The sequence below is a fragment of the Sander lucioperca genome, chromosome 7 (genome assembly GCF_008315115.2).
Source record: "Sander lucioperca isolate FBNREF2018 chromosome 7, SLUC_FBN_1.2, whole genome shotgun sequence".
Lineage (NCBI taxonomy): Eukaryota > Metazoa > Chordata > Actinopteri > Perciformes > Percidae > Sander > Sander lucioperca.
The window spans coordinates 27,183,317-27,202,363 of record NC_050179.1 but is presented as its reverse complement, the minus strand read 5'-3'; the positions used below and the strand labels follow the sequence as shown (position 1 = coordinate 27,202,363).

The 19,047-nt window shown below is 42.2% G+C and overlaps 1 protein-coding gene across 1 annotated transcript in view; it reads left to right on the top strand.

Annotated features, from left to right (window-relative positions):
• mbtps1 (membrane-bound transcription factor peptidase, site 1) overlaps positions 1-19,047 on the top strand; it is a 44,115-nt gene that overhangs the window by 17,022 nt on the left and 8,046 nt on the right. The window contains exons 7-16 of the mRNA XM_031310010.2: positions 567-683; positions 1,993-2,060; positions 4,189-4,291; positions 6,239-6,390; positions 9,916-10,077; positions 12,358-12,502; positions 12,727-12,915; positions 14,045-14,217; positions 15,482-15,597; positions 16,718-16,874. Of these exons, the coding sequence (XP_031165870.1) occupies positions 567-683; positions 1,993-2,060; positions 4,189-4,291; positions 6,239-6,390; positions 9,916-10,077; positions 12,358-12,502; positions 12,727-12,915; positions 14,045-14,217; positions 15,482-15,597; positions 16,718-16,874 (1,382 nt within the window). The remainder of the gene's footprint in view (positions 1-566; positions 684-1,992; positions 2,061-4,188; positions 4,292-6,238; positions 6,391-9,915; positions 10,078-12,357; positions 12,503-12,726; positions 12,916-14,044; positions 14,218-15,481; positions 15,598-16,717; positions 16,875-19,047) is intronic.

Sequence of the window (19,047 nt, the reverse complement as noted above, 5' to 3'; positions counted from 1 at the left end):
TAAATATTTTTTTTAGTAGTACACTATGTCGAACATAACCTCCCTAAAACCACACATTGCCATTTAATATTACACTAGTGTTTGTATGGATTAAAAAACATAGTATGACATGTTAATTAGTGAGCTTTAGAGCTGCTGGTAGGCAGACTTTTAACCTTCAGCGGCTTCCCCCGGTTTCTGTTCTTTATGCTAAGCTAAGCTCACCGGTTGCTAGCGGTATCTTCATGTTGAATGGGCAGACAGAGTGGTTTCAATCCTCTCATCTTAACTCTCATCAAAAAAAAATAAATAAATGTATTTCTCACAATGTCGAACTATTCCTTTAAATAATGTTGTCAGGCAGCGTTAGTTATTTCTAGTGCAATTCATGATTCACTGTTCTATTCAAAGTGATGTGAATTCCAACTTCTTTGTTGTATGTCAAGACTGTGGTTTATTTAATTAATTGTTAAATGCGTGCAGATTCATGCACAGTAGTTATACTGTCTGATCCAACAATATAAAACCAGAAACAATGATACTATAGTATGTGATGAGTATGTCATGCATCTCTCCTCACCTCCCAGGTATCGTACACCTCGTGGTTCCTGGATGCTTTCAACTACGCCATCCTGAAGAAGATTGATGTTCTCAATCTCAGCATCGGGGGGCCTGACTTCATGGACCACCCCTTTGTTGATAAGGTAAAAGACACTAGTTCTGGATGGGACGGGTAATGTTGTCTGGAAGAGATACACTCAGGAAGGCTACAGTCCCATCATGGTAGCATTTGGCCAGCTTTGACTGATATTTAACCAGATGAGAACTGATAGCAGAAAATAATTGACAATCAAAATGGCAATTCAAATCCTCTCTAAATATGTTTAAGAGCAATTTACCAAACAACCGCAGAACTAGCAGAACATAAACTTGAAAATGAGCGCTAATCTGAGTTCTATCTCTAGAGTCAGGCTGAACGGGACTTTACCGGTGAGTTATTGATATATTAATATAGAGGTGCAACGATGAATCAATTAATCGATTAGTTGTCAACTATTCAATTAATCGCCAACTATTTTGATAATCGATTAATCGGTGAGTCATTTTTTTATTAAAAAAAATCAGATTTCTCTTATTCCAGCTTGTTAAATGTGAATATCTTCTAGTTTCTTCTCTCCTCTGTGACAGTAAACTGAATATCTTTGAGTTTTGGACAAAACAAGACATTTGAGGACGTCATCTTAGGCTTTGGTGACTGATCCACATTTTTCACCATGTTTTGACATTTTTATAGATCAAACAACTAATCGATTAATCGAGAAAATAATCGACAGATTAATTGACTATGAAAATAATCGTTAGTTGCTGCCCTATACTAATATTACTTTTTTAAACAGTTTTGTTAATTAGGGTTTCTTTTACTCAAGCATGATATACATTTTTGTTTGGCAATTTGTCAGGAATAACAGGTAAATGCACAGATTTCTGTCAAATACGTTAACACAGACTCATTGTCTTTACTGTACGTGGTACTGTAAACTGTTGTTCGTAGCACCCCCCCCAGGTAAAACCCTGAGATGTTTGTCTAGGCATAGAAATAGCAAACCACCCGTCCTCCCTCTAAGTTACACCCATTTCACAAAGTGTTAATAAGCTGGAAAATAAACAGGTCAAACAGCGCAAACGGGTCAAACCAGGTGAGTAGACACGTGCATGGCAACAGTTGAACTCAGCTCTGGAACATGTGCACTTTACAAGTTACAAGTTGACAGCCCAAAGGCGTTTGCCCATTCACAGGGCCTTTTGTGAATCACGTAACTTAACGACAGGACCGTGGATCAGATTTAAGATTTAAGTGTAGCGTGTGAATGAAGCAGTCAGTTGTGACGACAAGACCCACTTGTACTATGTTCTCTATGTGACCTTAGTGCAGTCCCGGTAAAGAAAAATCAAAAGTAGTAATTAAGTGAAACCTATTTTTTTCCTCAACCAATTTTCTTGTTTGTTTGACAGGTGTGGGAGCTCACTGCCAACAGAGTGATCATGGTCTCTGCTATTGGCAACGACGGACCTCTGTATGGGTATGCTAATCACTTTCACATCTAAGCATGGTGTTCCCACGTGCTCTCTAATGATCACCGCTTCTGTGCACATGGCATTTGTACATAAAGAACTTTTGAGCTAACGCTTAATCCTAAAATATTGTGATCTGTAATCATCTCACTCATTTCAGTCAGAGTATTAAATCTTAAACAGCATTAAATTCAGTTCCCTTAAAGGTCCTATGACATGCTGCTTTTTGGATGCTTTTATATAGGCCTTAGTGGTCCCCTAATAATGTATCTGAAGTGCCAGTCCCACAATGAGCTTTACTTTGGATGTGCCATTTCTGTGTCTGTAGCTTTAAATGCTATTGAGGAGGAAAAAGAGGGGGCAAGGTGGCCGGTGGGGTGTGGCTTTGACCAACTGCCATGCTACGCTTGTTTTCAAGCCATGATGTCTCTCTCTTTCTCATGGGTGGGCAAAGCAGAGAAAGGGGAGGTAACCTTCCTCCTTGTGACCTCATAAGGAGGAGATTCCAGATCGGCCCATCTGAGCTTTCATTTTCTCAAACGCAGAGCAGGATACGCAGAGCTTGGTTTACATCTATCGCCATTTCTAGCCACTGGGGGACCATAGGCAAGCTAGGGGAACTCACATTAATATTAAAAAACCTCATAAAGTGAAATTTTCGTGCCATGTGACCTTTAAAAAAAGTCTTTCTTTTTTAAATTTAATTTACAAAGCTCTTGAATATGTCTTCTTGTCTGCTTTAGACAGTGACATAAGTACTCCTTTTTTTTTTTTATCCGGTTGCGATCATTCTACCTGTATTAAACACTGTTGCTACTGCTAGCTACATTAGCTAGGAAGATCATTGATTCATAGTGGGCAAGTGTTGATTTAAGCAAATACTTACATGAACTTATGCTAGGTCACATTAATTGAATTAATTATATCATTAGCAATTATTATAGTATACTGCTGGGAACTACTGAAAACAATGTGAAATGATAATTAATTATTCTAGGCCATGTTGTCCCTACTGGTTTTCCTTTGTAAGCCCTGCAGAAGCCCTTTTCAGTGAATACTGCAATGTTAAAGTTTTTAACACCACCAAAGAAACAAGTTGGCAGCTGCTGTTGACATTAGTTTTCTTCAACACAAGTGAAGCACGCATCTCTGAATAGTTAAAGTGAGACTGCAACTTTTGACAGAAGAAAAAAAATGGTTGAATTCACAAGTAATAAAGACACACACCCTCAGACCCCACACACATGCTCAATTCAATTCAGCCAGGAGCTTTGCTGCTGCATTCTTAACTTGGTCCTGTATGACCAGTAGCTTATTGTGGCAAAAGTTAGCACACTTAACAATAAGTATTTCTGTATATCACAAATCACGCAGTCAGTTCATTGACTTTTCCACTCATGCTACTTTTTACAATAGCCTATTTAGCTAAATGTTTTAGTAGTAGCACTATACCACAATTGTCACTTGTAGCCGCAGTGGCTGCTGTTCAGCAAAAGTTACATAGTTTCCACTTAATGTCTCGCAGCATTATCGACATTCACACACACACACACACACACACACACACACACACACACACACACACACACACACACAGAGAGCCCTGCAGTGAAAAGACTGATTCAACTTTTGGACCAACGTCACGCTGCGGTGGCCAATCATGTTTGAGGACGGTGTGAGAGTCAGTACAGTACAGTAAACATTGCTGCCTCTATCGCTGCCACAAGAAAGTTTCAAAACACTGTGAGAGTAAAAAAAACGAAACCCAAGCATGCAGCAAATGGATATTTTCCTCATTTTAAATATTCTTTGTGTGGGAGAATCTCTCTGTTGTTGAATGACATCCTTGTTTATTTGCATACAACAAACACATCACACATCACTTTCCCTACACCATTTAGACCGCTTTAATTATTCAAATGAGCCCCCTGACCATCTGGGTTTTATGACCCTGCAAAACATCTGCTTACTCTTCCTTCACTATAAAATACCATTAAAAGTACAAAATAGAAGAGAAACTTTTTTTTCTGAACTACCATATTGTTGTGCTAAGATGGAACAGTGAACTGTTCATTGAAGTTCTGTAAACAAATTAAATGAAGTTTCTCTCTCTCTCCCTCCCTCTCTCTCTCCCAGCACTCTGAACAACCCAGCAGACCAGATGGATGTGATCGGGGTCGGAGGCATCGACTTTGAGGACAACATCGCTAGGTTTTCCTCCAGAGGCATGACAACCTGGGTGAGTTCCTCCAGGAACACACACTCAGTCCCTCGACAGACATAGAAGTTCAGTTTTAGAGCAGACATCTACCCTCTGCTTTATACGCTGGTCGACCGTAACGTAAGCTCCTGATCTCTCATTCATACCCCATCAGCCATTTTCACGCACACTCGCACACACCACTTTTTTATCAGTGGGCAGACATCTGCTTTGAGATCTGATTAGGACTTTCTTGGATCCAGTCTGTCTCTCTGCCCCCTCAATCACTGTCAGCCAGCATTGGAGAGGCCAGAAGGAACAGACAGCACTCACTCACCCACTCACCAACCTGTTATGTGCAAATATTTCAAAATAAAATATTTAAATGCGGTTTTGTTCATTTTCTACTACTTCCTTCTCTTTTTTCTCACCCTCTACTTTCTCATCATTTTTACTTCCTACTCAGTCCCTTCCTTTTTGTCTCTGCCTTTGTGTTTGTTGGCGTAGAGTGTGTGGTGGAGTACATCTACCACTCGGTTACATCACATATACCGTCAGCACCCGATGTCTGCAGGATGCCCATATTTTCATCCACAGTGGAGCTTTGGGAGAGTTGTAGAGTGGCTTTAAATTGCCTCTCTGACCAGCGTGTGACTTCATGGTGTAGGTGCAATAACATGAACTGAGACATGAGTTTTAACTAAACTATGGCACGATACACTCTAAGGGCGTTTTCACACATACCTCATTTGGTCGGGACTTTCGGACTTTTCAGTTTGATCCAAACCAAAATTACAGGTGTGAAACCTCCACCGGACCACGGTCCGGATCAAAAGACCAAATTTTGGTTCGATAAAAAGAGGTGGTCTCGGTCCGGATCAAACTGAACCATGGTCCGGTTCGTTTATAGTGTGAAAGCATTTTTTGGATGGTTCGGACTTTCGGACCAAATAGAAGAAGCTCTGGCAGGCTCTCCTTGTGTTACCGGGGAAGCTCCTTTAAGGAATAGCTCGGTGCTTAGTGTGTAGGCTACATGAGAGAGTGTGTGACAGTGAATGCGCTCAGAGCAGATAGCTGTCGGCTATCAGAGCAGAGAATACATCAGCAGGTTATTTGTTAAGTGGTAGTAAATGTACAGTGTAGGTTTCCGTTTGTCTCTGAATAAATTCTCCAGAAAGTTCCAGTGTCTTGCTTCTCAACATCACAACAAAACAAAAAAGAGCCGCGGCAGTAGGGGAGAGCAGCAGTCAGCTGAAAAAACTCCGACACAGAGAGAGGATACTAGAGGACGGGGAAGCCCGTCTACAAACCAATCAATTATAAGTATCTGGAGACGCAGCTCACGTATGTGATGACGGCAGGACGTAGTTTTGTCACGTATAGATCTTTAGTGCGCTTGCATAACTGCAGTGTGAAACCAAAACTTACCGGATCAAATGTATACAATGTAACAAAAACATGAACCTTGGTCCGGACCTTGGTTCGGACTTTCATGTGTGAAAATGCCCTAAATCACGTGTCAAACTCGAGGCCAACGGGCCCTAATTTTGATCCGGTCTGCATATCAATTTAAGTTCATGAATGTTTGTTCAAAACAAACATTTGTTCGTTGTTTCCGACATTTTTCCCAATGTTTTTGACGCTTTTTTTCTTTGATGGCTAAGTTACAGGCTTACAGCTTGTAAGTGAGAAGACTATATGAGACATGCAATTATACAGTAAAAGATGTTTGACCTTTCGATGAAATAAAAGCATGTCAATAAACTAAACATGTCTGGCCCTTGACGTGATTCTTATTTTCCAGTGTGGCCCTTAGGGAAGTTAAGTTTGACACCCCTGATCTGAATGGGTCAACTGTAGTTATGTTTGGCTGCCCTCTGTGCTGCTTTAGAAACCTTTTTAAAGCCACTTTGAACTTCTTTTCAGTCACTCTGTCAGTCTCCGTCTCTATCTCATGATCTGTGTCTGTCTCCCGTCTCTGTGCAGGAGCTGCCGGGGGGCTACGGCAGGGTGAAGCCTGACATCGTCACCTACGGTTCTGGCGTTCGTGGATCAGGGTTGAAGGAGGGGTGTCGCTCTCTGTCTGGCACCAGCGTGGCCTCCCCCGTGGTGGCTGGTGCCGTGACTCTCCTGGTCAGGTCAGTATCGTAAACCGGACTACGTTGTCATTAAGTGACTGGACTTTGATCTTTTTACGCTTGCTACAAAGGAGTCTTAATCAGTTGAAATTGTATTAAGGTATTGTTCAATTGTGTGTTTATCTGTTCGACGTTTGTGACTGCTAAAAGGAAGCTTTTTCCTCGCAGCTGTCGCACCAAATACTTGCTCTTGGGGGGGGGACTTGTTAAAGTGGTCATATTATGCTCATTTTCAGGTTCATAATTGTATTTAGAGGTTGTACCAGAATAGGTTTATGTGGTTTAATTAACTATATTTGTGTTGTACTGCACATTGCTGCAGCTCCTCTTTTCACCCTGTGTGTTGAGCTCTCTGTTTTAGCTACAGAGTGAGGCATCTCGCTTCTGTTCCGTCTTTGTTGGGAGTCGCACATAGGCAGTAGCTAGGTAAGCACTGCTAGCTAATCAGTTGCAGAGTGTGAGGGCGTGCCACGCCAGCAGCTAGGCAAGCATTATAACGTGCAATACAAAGTGACGAGCGTTTGTGCACAAAAAGATATATAACGCAACAAGTGAAAGGGAATAAGCCAAAAAGCATAATATGAACACTTTAAGCTTGGTTTATGGTAGCCGCGATGTTCCTCGCGCGAGGTGCGCGAGCCATAAAATATCGTCAGCACGGCTGTCGTTTCCAGTCGTGTCGAAGGCTCCGCGTGGTCGTGCACCTCTGAATTTTTGTAACTCGGCGCGCGCTGCGCTTTCAGTTCAACAGTGTCTGCTACAAACATGTTTATGATTCTTCATGTACAGACCACAGGGAGTCAATCACCCTTAAATATGTGGTCAGAGAGAGACACCTCACTGGGAAAAGAAGAAACATTTTGCCGGAGAGTGTGGAAAAACATGAGAGATCGTTTTATCAAAGCTAAAAAAACAACGGCTACGTTTTCTTGACAGTGTTACAGGCAGACAGTAGTTTAGATTTGGAGATAAACAACAGTGATGTTAATGATTAGAGCAGATACACGTAATGTTTGGCGGTACGTCGGTGTTTACAATGGATGTGTTTATTACTGTTGCCAGGAAACCTGCTTTCCTTTACTTCCACTCTCTTCTTCTCTACCACTTCTTGCTTATTCACACATTATTTTGTGACGCCCTGTGGTGTTTCGGAGAGTACTGCAACGAACAAAGCGTTGACCATAAAGTCTCTCTGCATGCTTGTAGCACGTGCGGCCGCCGGCCCCCGTAGATGGCGCGTCTCTGCAAATTAGAGTGTGGTCAAGACCTACTCTATCTGTAAAGTGTCCTGGGATAACTTCTGTTATGATTTGACACTATAAATAACATTGCATTGCATTGAAATTGAATTGATTTTTGGGATCACAGAATTTCTTTTATTTTTTTGGTCCAGTGCCTGGATTCATGACCAAATACCTGCAAAACGAATGATGTTCCCATCAGCCTCAGCTGTACTTGTATGTTTTGCGCTAATTAGCGAATGTTGTCATGCTAACACTCTAAAGTAAGATGGTGAACATGTTAAACAGTATACCTGCTAAACATCAGCATGTTAACATTGTCATTTGTTACCATGTTGTCATTAACATTTAGCATGTAGCCTCACTAGCATGGCTGTAGACGCTTAAGGTGTGGACACACAGAGCCGACGGCCAGACGTCGGCAGAAAAGGCAGTTGGACTGATCAGTCTCCCCAAATTGGTCAAAAAAGTGCCTCGGAACACACCAAAGCGACAAGACGTAATACGTCTCCATAACAGCAGGCGGCGCTAATCTGTACTGTCGCCCAAAAATGAAAACCGGCAGCTGATTGGACGAGCGCGTCACATGGGTCTGACTTCTCCGGAAATTCAAAGACAGACTGTCATGGCGGCTTGTTCAGAATACGATCTCATATTGTACTAAAATAGTTCACCGAAACGTGTTTCTGAAAACATTTTAAGCGAGAAATAGGCCATGCAGTTGCTGAATCTGTCTTCTATTCAGATCAACAAAGTCAGTTTAAAAGATTTTCGTCAGATTTTGAGAGACTCTAGTCACACTCATTCCGCTCCCCGTTTCCGGGTTAGCACCCTACCAATCAGATGGGTCATTTGAGTCCGACTACCGGCAGCGCCCGCCCCGCCGATTATACATGTCAAATCGGCCAAAATGAAGGACGGCAGCCCCTCGGACGGACGACGGCACGGGAACACACCGAACAGACTCGAGTCACCGACCTCACCAGACTGTCCAACGGCCGATTATCGGCTCTGTGTGTCCACACCTTGAGTTATTAAACAAAGGAAGCCAGACTACTCAGATGTTAAGTGTTCTTTTAGAGTTTGCCTAAATACAGTAGTCCAAAATTGTGATTCAAATCAGGAACTTTCAATTCAATTTTATTTATAGTATCAAATCATAACAAAAGTTATCTCAAGACGCTTTACAGATAGAGTAGGTCTAGACCACACTCTATAACTTACAAAGACCCAGCAATTCCAGTAATTCCCCCAAGAGCAAGCATTTAGACACTTTCTAATGAAACAAAAAGTAAAGATTCTAGTTCGAGCAGATGATCAACTAGCTTCTGTAGCTTGGACGTTTTCCAGACTCAGTGCTACAGACACATTTTAGTATGTACAAAAGGTATTTAGGTTGAATACCTGGGCTTAGCCTTAGCTACAATATATGTGCCTCCTGTGAGGAAATTTCTCTCTGCCTTAGCCCCCCTTCCCGACAAAGTCAGAGCCCAGGGTCAGATACAGAGCAGCAGCCCGTAGACACGTAGTGTGTTGCTCAGGGACACGTCAGCAAGGATGATATATTTTCAGTTTGCAGAAAGAGGTCCGACAAATAATTGGTACACCCAGCTCTCTACAGTCTCGTGATTGTTCTAAAGATTCAAAAGTTAAACAGTTTAACTGTAAAGCAGCCAAAATGTACAGTATATGTTCTATTATTCTGGCAATCTAATCATGAAAACATGTCTCTTTTAGCAGGAGAGTCCCTGGAAACTGTGCTGAGTAATTTTAGATGAAGGCTGGAGCTCTTTGAGGCTGAATTGATGACACTCCAAGTGAGAGTGTCCAAGTGAGGGCTGTTAAAGCTGATCTGTAGAGGAGTTTGGAGGAGAGAAGATACATGTAGCTGCTTTAAAGCTCAAAGTGATGTAATTATACCTCTGTGCTGTAATCCTGAACATGAGCAGCCAGTGAAATGTGTCCCAGAGGAAGGAGGTGTCACTGATTAATGTCGGGTATTATCCTCACTCTGTCAATATACCTCCTTTACACGTGAAAGCCCTCCTGTTGCATAGCTGTAGCTAAGCCGATTTTGTGAGCTCATGTTGCCGGGTTGAACATCGTACCACCCTTGTTGACGACAGCCGCCTTTCCCTTCTCCCAGGAGAATGGCACACGCAGGCAAACAGGCGCGTCCCTCTTCTTTTCCTCCAGCACTGTTCTGAATGAAGCACTGTTGGAATCTGACACCAGCAGACTCCCAGATACACACTGACCCAGCCTGTCCTCCTCTGTCCTCCAGCACCGTCCTGAACAGGGAGTTGGTGAACCCAGCCTCCATGAAACAGGCTCTGATCGCCTCGGCCCGCAGGCTGCCGGGGGTCAACATGTTTGAGCAGGGCCACGGGAAGCTAGACCTGATCAGAGCCTACCAGATCCTCAACAGTTACAAACCTCAGGCCAGGTAGGTGTTTCAGTTTCTGTGCACGCAAATCCTAAAGGCAGCGGTGGCCTAAAGGTAAAGAAGCGAGCTTGTGACCGTGGGGTTTGCCGTTCAATCCCCAGACCGACAGGATAAAATCTGGGTGGAGAAAGTGAAAGAGCAGCACTTGTTCCCTCCCTTATTACCACCACTGAGGTGCCCTTGAGCAAAGCCCTTAACCCCAACCGCTCCAGTGGAGCTGCTCATTGGCCAGCAGTTCAGACTGTGGTTGTACTGGGCGGCTTCCAGGTATGAATGTGTAACTGTGTGAATGTGACAGGTCATCGTTGCAAATGAGAAGTTGTTCTCAATCGACTTACCTGGATAAATAAAGGTTAAATAAAAAAATTAAAAATAAAGGAGCACCGATGGCATAGGTGTATCCAGACGCTAGTACCTGGATTCAGAAACTTGTGTACACATAAAGAGAGGCTATGTCTGTTCCTCAGCTACATGGATCTAACAGTGGAAACTTACATGCATTTTAAAAAAAGATTATATTCGGGTTAAGTAGGCCTGCACGATTTGGGAAAAATATGAATCACGATTTTTTAGCTTAGAATTGATATCACGATTCTCTGCCACGATTTTTTTCTCACAAAGTGTAATGTTTATTGCACATATGAACCATGACAAGACAAGACAAATTGGCAGTACCAAACATAGATTTTGTTTGACAGCTATATCACGTTGCGCATCACTACAAGCCTGTAAACATAGAGGCTTCAATGAATAAAGAAAATAAAGTACATACTTGCCATTTAAGTACAGTAGGCTACCAAAAATAGTGACATTTAACACATTGAACTAAATATGGCCCTGATACAGGCTCGATCTGAACTCCTTGAACATGTCTTTACATAATTAAAACATGTTAATCAACATGCTGTAGCTACAGCTTCAGTCTCTAGAGAAATGGAGTTTGCCAATTGCCAATATAAGTACAGTATCAAAAACAGAATGAAACAGAAATTTCTTAGCACACTCTTTAACTGCTTGCCTTTCTTGTATTCAGCTGTCCTATCAAAATAAAGGTGGAAAATGCCCCAAAAAAAAAAAAAAAATCAAAGTCATTTAAAAATTAAATCGCGAACAGGGGTGAATCGAGATCGCAGTTAATTGTGCAGGCCTAGGGTTCAGGCAATACCCCGATTTCTCAAACACCATGTAAACGCCTTACCCCGGTTAAAATCAGAGTTCTCATAACCCGGTTAACAGACCTAGAGAACTCCTTCCGTAACCGGGGTATTCCTTCATGTATACACCTTAACCGGGGTTAAGCGCCTGTTTCAACTGCCCCTCCCCACCATAGACATATATACTCCCCACTCCGCTAGAGTGGCTTTCTCCCTGTGCTGCCACAGCCTGATCTCTTGGGAGATATAGGATGGGTTCAAGCTGGCAGAATCAGAGTCCTCCACTGAAAACCTGCCTCTTAAGTATCACTACTCCCCGCCTACAGGCTTGGAATGTGGCTCTGAAGAGTTTGCAGCCGGCAAGGACAAGGACACTATAGTGAAAGAAACTATAGTCAGTTTTGAATCACCAAAGTTACAACACATCAGAGTATGTACGCACCAAAAGAAAAAAGGACTCTGTTTCCACTTCATCAATCACACAGCTCAGAATATTGTTGAACCTGTCAACCTCAATGGGCAGATGTCCTTGATTTTACCTTTGACGAGATATTTTCAAATCCCTTTTCCTCAAAACCCATATTTCTATCTACACCCATATTCACATATTGATTGTATGATTGCTCAGTACTGCGCTGCTGATTTGTGGGAAGCCATTCATCTGAATCGATTCTTATGTATCTTGTTGATCAGGTTTTGCACGAGTATGCATGAATTATTTTGTCTCAAGATTTAAGATTATTAATATTATCTTGGTTCTTTTAATGGAGAGTTATAGATGTCTGTTTGTCAAACATGCTGTCACTGGCTTTTTTTTCCATTAACAAACTTGAAATAAATGGAATATTTATTAAAATAGTTGAAGTATAAAAAAATTAAAGTTTCAGTCCAGAAATTCGGTTAGGGATACAGTGACCAAAACACACTGGTGAAATCATGCTATGAAATTATATCATGTTATAGTTTTGTTTACAGTATTTCCCCACAATAGTTTGAGTCACTATCTTCTTGTGTAACCTTGCTGCTGTATGTCTGGTGTTTTGTCTCAGACAGAAAGCACATTATAGGTTACACATATAGTACATATAGTAATGCAGTATCCTTTCCCGTCCTTGTCTCCTGCCAGTCTTTCTCCCAGCTACATTGACCTGACAGAGTGTCCGTACATGTGGCCGTACTGCTCCCAGCCCATCTACTATGGAGGAATGCCCACTATCGTCAACGTGACCATTCTCAACGGCATGGGTGTCACTGGCAGGATTGTCGACAAGGTGCACACACAAAAATACACACATCAATAGAAATCTTTTTTTTCAGTCTCTATTAAGTCCGATGCCACTCCACAAACAACACACACTTTTCTAAATACTACTTCCCCAAGTTCTGTAAGAGGACATGTGATGGCCTGAGATGTTTTTTGCGTCATAATGAACTCCAGAGTTGTTGAAAACATCTTCCCTGTAAGCCTTCTGAATGAAGCTCTCTCTCGTCTCAGCCCATCTGGCAGCCCTACCTCCCTCAGAACGGTGACCACATCGATGTGGCCGTTTCTTACTCTCCCGTGCTGTGGCCGTGGGCCGGCTACCTGGCTGTGTCCATCTCCGTGGCCAAGAAAGCGGCATCGTGGGAGGGGGTCGCTCAGGGCCATGTGATGGTCACAGTGGTGTCGCCTGCAGAGAATGATGTGAGTCTTCTAAGCACCTTTAACCTTTACCAGAGCAATGGTCCCCGAACTTTTTTGTCTCACGTACCCTCACATCCCTGTCAGATGAGCTAAAATGCCCCTTCATCGCCACGTGTCATGTTCCAAATGTCTTCACTTAAACAGATTTTTAGTGACACCACATAGCAGTACAAGTGGATATTTACAATGCTTTTTTTTTTCGTCAATTGAATTGACAATTGAATTGTCAGTGTGTTGGTTGGTTTTGTCAAGTTTGCATTGTTCATAAATCACTTTTGTCCTTTTGTTTATCTGGTTAAACCATTTATCCATACTTTTATAGCTAACTATTTTCCGTGCACTTTCAATGGCAACATCTGGCTTTAATCCAATTTAATCTGGTTTCCGCAGGGTCGTAAAAAGTCAAAATTTTCAAAATAAACATTTTAGGTCTTAAAAAGTCTTAAATTCATTGAAAATTAGTGTTCTAGGTCTTCAATCATTTTAAACAGGTCGAAATTTTCTGATTTCGCTCCTGCAGCGCTTTACAATTATTTTTCACTCCGTGATGTTGGTGTTCTTTCTTTGCCTACTCCAAAAATAATTTGCTGCATTACGACTATAAATGAGACCAAACATGCAGCTTATATTGCAGCTAGGAGTGCAAGGCTGCGCGACTCTCTTTCGGAACGGATTGTATGCTTTAGTCATGGGGAATTGCAAGTTTAGCGATGTTTCCGGACTCTGACACTTTTTTTATGTTGTGGTATACAGTAGGTGTTAAATTTAATTTGTAATGGTCTTAAAAAGTCTTAAATTTGACTTGGTGAAACCTGCAGAAACCCTGTTTAATGTGTTGCAACTGATTCAGGTTGATGCAAGGTGTGTACTGTGGAGTCAGCCTATCTTAGCTGGCAGCTCACTTTTTAATACTTAATTTACTCAAGATCAGCATATCACCAATTTGTAAGCCTATGTGGATGTTTATTTTGCTTTTAAACACAAATATGTGAATTTAGTTTTTTGATTAAATCATAATTTCAGTTTTTTTTTTTTAACTTATTACTAGAGCTGTTCCGCAATGCCTGCATGAGAAATACTCCTCTTCAGTTATAACCCACTGATCTTCTTGACCTTTGACCCTTTCCAGTCAGAGGCAGGTGGTGAGCTGACCTCCACAGTCAAACTGCCCATCAAGGTGAAGATCGTGCCCACCCCCCCGCGCAGTAAGAGGGTGCTGTGGGACCAGTACCACAACCTGCGCTACCCGCCCGGCTACTTTCCCCGGGACAACCTCCGCATGAAAAACGACCCACTGGACTGGTGCGTGTGTGTCGATGTTTACCTGATGTCTGTAGCTTTTTTCACCACACCCATCTTGTCTATGGCGTTATATATGTGTCACATTCCTGAGCGAGTAATTGTATGTTTTGAGCACAGAGAACTATATTTTGCAAGCGCATTACCAATTGGAGATGAACAGCCAATCAGAATTGACCTTTTTGATTCTGCGATTGGTTGGTTTTGTGGCACACTTGTAACGCTGTGAAAATCTGAGCGAGCGTGTCTAGAGTTGAGCGCGTAGAGAGAAGAGGTTGAGAGCGAGGGAGACATGACCGGAGCGCAGCAGCGTCTACCTGCGAGCAGAGAAAGACATGCAAATACATTTATTGTGAACGAAATAGGTTTTTGTTTACTCAAACTGAATTGTTTTTTGCGAGTGTACATTTCTGTTCAAAATGCAATGTAATGCGCTTGCAAAATATAGTTCTCTGTGCTCAAAACATACAATTACTCGCTCAGGAATGTGACACATATATAACGCCATACTTGTCTCTCATCTCGGATTTGGTTGCTTTTTGGTTTAATGTTTTAATTCTCTGAAAACATAATAATAATAATAATAATGCATTTTGTTTATATAGCGCTTTTTGCAACACTCAAAAACACTTTACAGAGTTTTAAATAGAACATACACATAGTTCGAAAATTCACACACTAAAATACACACATTTAAAGGTGCAGTAGGTAAGCCTTATAAAACTAACTTTCTGTCATATTTGCTGAAACTGACCCTATGTTCAAGTAGAACTACATGAAGCAGGTAATTTAAAAAAAATCTGGCTCCTCTGGCACCACCTACAGCCTGTAGTGTGATTTGCAAAAATCCACCGCTCCCTGTTCAGATGCACCAATCAGGGCCGGGGGGGGGGTGTCTAACTGCGTGTCATCACTGCTCATGCACACGCGTTCATTCTCCCTTGTGGGGGGAGGGGCTTAGGAGACCGGCTTTAGTGGAAAGGGGGGAAGGGACTGAGAAGTTGTTGATGTTAAAAAATGTTTGGGTAAGTCCTGGATCTTCACAATCCTACCTATGGCACCTTTTAAACAAACATTTAAAGCAGCTCTCAAAAGGTGAGTTTTGACATGTGATTTTAACATGGACAGATTGGTGCAGTCGCGGATGTGTTCGGGGAGAGAGTTCCGGAGGGAGCGGGGCAGCTATATGGCCCCAGGTCCAAACATTACATGCTTTGGCCTTCATCAGCTGAAATGTGAAATGTTATTGCTTATTTAATGTTTCCAGGAATGGAGACCACATCCACACTAACTTCAGAGACATGTACCAGCACCTGAGGAGTATGGGATACTTTGTCGAGGTGCTCGGAGCGCCCATCACCTGCTTTGATGCCAGCCAGTATGGTAAGAGCACAGCATTCAAAGATTTCCCCTCTTTAAGAGGACTACCACAGCTCCAGGCCTCTTAATGAAGCCTTTGCCTCAGAGTGCGTCAATGAAACAGCCCATTTGTGGGACGTCCTGTTGTGTTCTTTAACCCCCTAATGTAGCACAGGTAGACTTTATATTTTACAACTACTGTTTTCCGTCACATGGTTATAGATCTCGCCGTTTCCGACCACACTTGGAGGCAGTTTTACAGAGAAAGAGGGAAAGAAAAGAGACGAGTGAGACTGATCGACTGTGCTTTGTTGTTTGGCAAACATTCAGCTGTTCCACAAACTCCTGGGCAGTTCAGTGCTTGTGTGGCGTTTTAAAACTTTCCTGTGGCAGCGATAGAGGCAGGGATGTTTCCCGTTTACTGTACGGGACTCTCACACCGCCGCAAAACCGACTGACAAGTCTGATCGGCGGTTACATGACTGGCCACCGCAGCGTGACGTGGCGTTGCGTTTCTCCAAAAGTTGAGTCCGTCTCAACTTTTCGCCGCAGACCCGTGGTGGTTTTTTTGTGTGTGTCCCCCTGCGACAAACCCCGCCGCAGCCTAAACGCACTACCCCCATTCAAAATGAACGGAAAGACCTGCGTTTTTGCAGCACCTAGGGCTGGGTACCGAATTCAATACCTTTTTAGGCACCGACCGAATTGCCTCTAAAGTATCCAGATTTGAAAAAATGCCTCGTCATTCAATACCTAATTTCAATACCTAAGGAGTAAATGTCATCAGCGTCAGTGAGCCAATAAGAATGCAACATCTACCAAGATCTAATAATGCTGCTGATTGGCTGTCTAACATTACACGTCATAGAGGCACGCAGGAAAAACTCTACGTTACGCACAGAGACGGGGCTGACATAGTAGGAGCTGAAAAAAAAAATGGTGCCGTAATATTGTAATTTCTTTTTGTTTTATAAAATTGGTATCGAAAAATCGTTTAGGAACCGGTACCGAAGTCAAGATATTGTTATCGGTACCAGTATCGAAACTCTTTGAACGATACCCAGCCCTAGCCAGCAGCGTCTGACAGCCGACGCAAGCTGTGTGAATGCTAACTAATGGGTTGTTCGCTGCTGTGTCTCTGCAGGCACGTTGCTGATGGTGGACAGCGAGGAGGAGTATTTCCCTGAAGAGATCACCAAGCTGAGGAGAGACATCGACAACGGCCTGTCGCTCATTATCTTCAGTGACTGGTACAACACCTCGGTCATGAGGAAGGTCAAGTTCTATGACGAAAACACCAGGTATTCAACTGTCTTGACACTTTCCTACTACCAGTTATTGATATCATAGGAATAACACTGGCTAATGTTAAAGACCATTAAAAACCTAATTTCTTCGGTCTTACTATAAGAGATGGGGTTCTACGTGAACTAAAATTTCTGTATGTGTTTTGCTTTTCTCTCTGGTTTGAAGTGTTTATCTGTGTTTTAAGCCCCCCAACGTCGCTGCCTGGAAGGCACTAGGATTAGGCAATGGTTATGGTTATACGTGGCTAACATATTTCAAGATGGATGTCCATCCATGAATATGGAGCGTCTACCCCAGTTCATGCGAATGCAAATGTTAAATTCCAAGCCAAAAGGTATACTTGGAATTGATGGCGGGGGTAAATATTCATGAAAAAGGACAAGTTTGTGAACGGGCAACGCAGATTTTGATAACGAACAACTAAAAACGTCACACACTGGACCTTTTTAAGTGTCAAGAACGTTAAATGTTTTAAAGAAATACTTCAGATTTCCAACTAAGTTGTTAGAGAAACTAATCAGAGTCAACATATGCAATTCAAAGAATCGTCATCATCACCAGGTACTGACGGTATCAAAACAGCATCTACTACAGTAGGATATTCCATTGTATCAGTATATAACACGCAGCTAACGCCTATTACAAAAACTATGAATAAATAACGTATCAAATGCATTTTCTTGACATGGTACACCACGTCACACATGACTAATAATGTAGGAAAAACAATTTTTTTTTGAAGACATTTGAGCCACAAAATACTTTATACAACTTTTTTTCACATATGTAGTAGTACTCCCCAAGACCTGTAAACAGACTTTAATGTGTAAAATCGCCAGATTCCCCCTTTATTAGCACTCTAAAACTAAGCTAATGTGCTTCACCGTGACAGTGTTGTTGTGGCTCCGTCACATTTGACTGACAATAGTCTACATCCACGTCGTTCCACTTCCGGGATTGCTTCGTTGCCGCCGGACAGGATGTCCTTCTTTTCGGCCGGATTCGATGTATGAGGACTATGGTTAACTGCTCCTCAGATCTCTGCAGGGTAAATCCAGACAGCTAGCTAGACTATCTGTCCAATCTGAGTTTTCTGTTGCACGACTAAAACAACCTTTGAACGTGCACATGTTCCACCAAAAGAAGTTCCTTCCTGAGGCTATTTTGCAGCGGCACCGTGGCACCCAGGAGGATTGTGATTGGTTTAAAGAAATGCCAACAAACCAGAGCACGTTTTTCTCCCATCCCAGAATGCTGTATGGACTCGCCAGACCCTCCTGTGGTGGAAGGTCTGGCTATGACTAGACTAGACTGACAATGACCAAACAACCCACCCTCTGTCAAAGCAGCGAGATGAGTGCAGATAAAAACACAAAATACAGACAATCTCGTGAAATAACCAAAACCATCGTAGCTTTGGCAGGAAATAATTAAAAGAAAGAAAATAAATGGCTGATGTAGTATGCTTATGGCACAATTTGCGCCGACTCATACGGTTGACGATGCTTTATGTTTTCGAAAAATAAATCCTCAAAATACATTCGTAGGGGATTCTTCATATCACTGCAGATCATGTTTAAAAAGTATAAAAGCGTTCTCACTTGGCTCTAAAAAACAAACAAAAAATTGCAGCTTCAGCAATTCAGGACAAATTCAATAAGTAAGAGTGCTTCTTTCATTCATTGTGTTTTCTATAGAACGAGTTACAGGAACTGGAACTGCCATTATTGTGCATCAATGCTTTAAAGTCCTCTCTGACTGCGATTGGTGCCTGTATCTGTTTCTCTAAAATGATCTGTGGCCTCTTCCTCCATAATGAGACAGTTCAACGATAAATAACTATTACCTCAGAAGCTCCTGCTTTCACCAGCAGCTTCATCATCTTCTAATGCTAGCTCCCTTGCTGCAGTGTTGGACACTATTTATGCCTCCTCGCTCTGTAATAGATGTTATATATCACGACTTCTCAGTCTCATATCAGAGCTCCTCATGCAGGGCTAGAAATTACTCATGACTCCTCGCTGCTCCATTCATATCCCACCCAAGCTGTTGCACAATATCCACAGGATTAAACGTCTTACATTCAGTTAAATATAGTCTGTATGGCTTCAAAATATTATGCTGAGTAATTCAGTTTTAATTGAATGGCGCTGGTTCCTTTCAGAT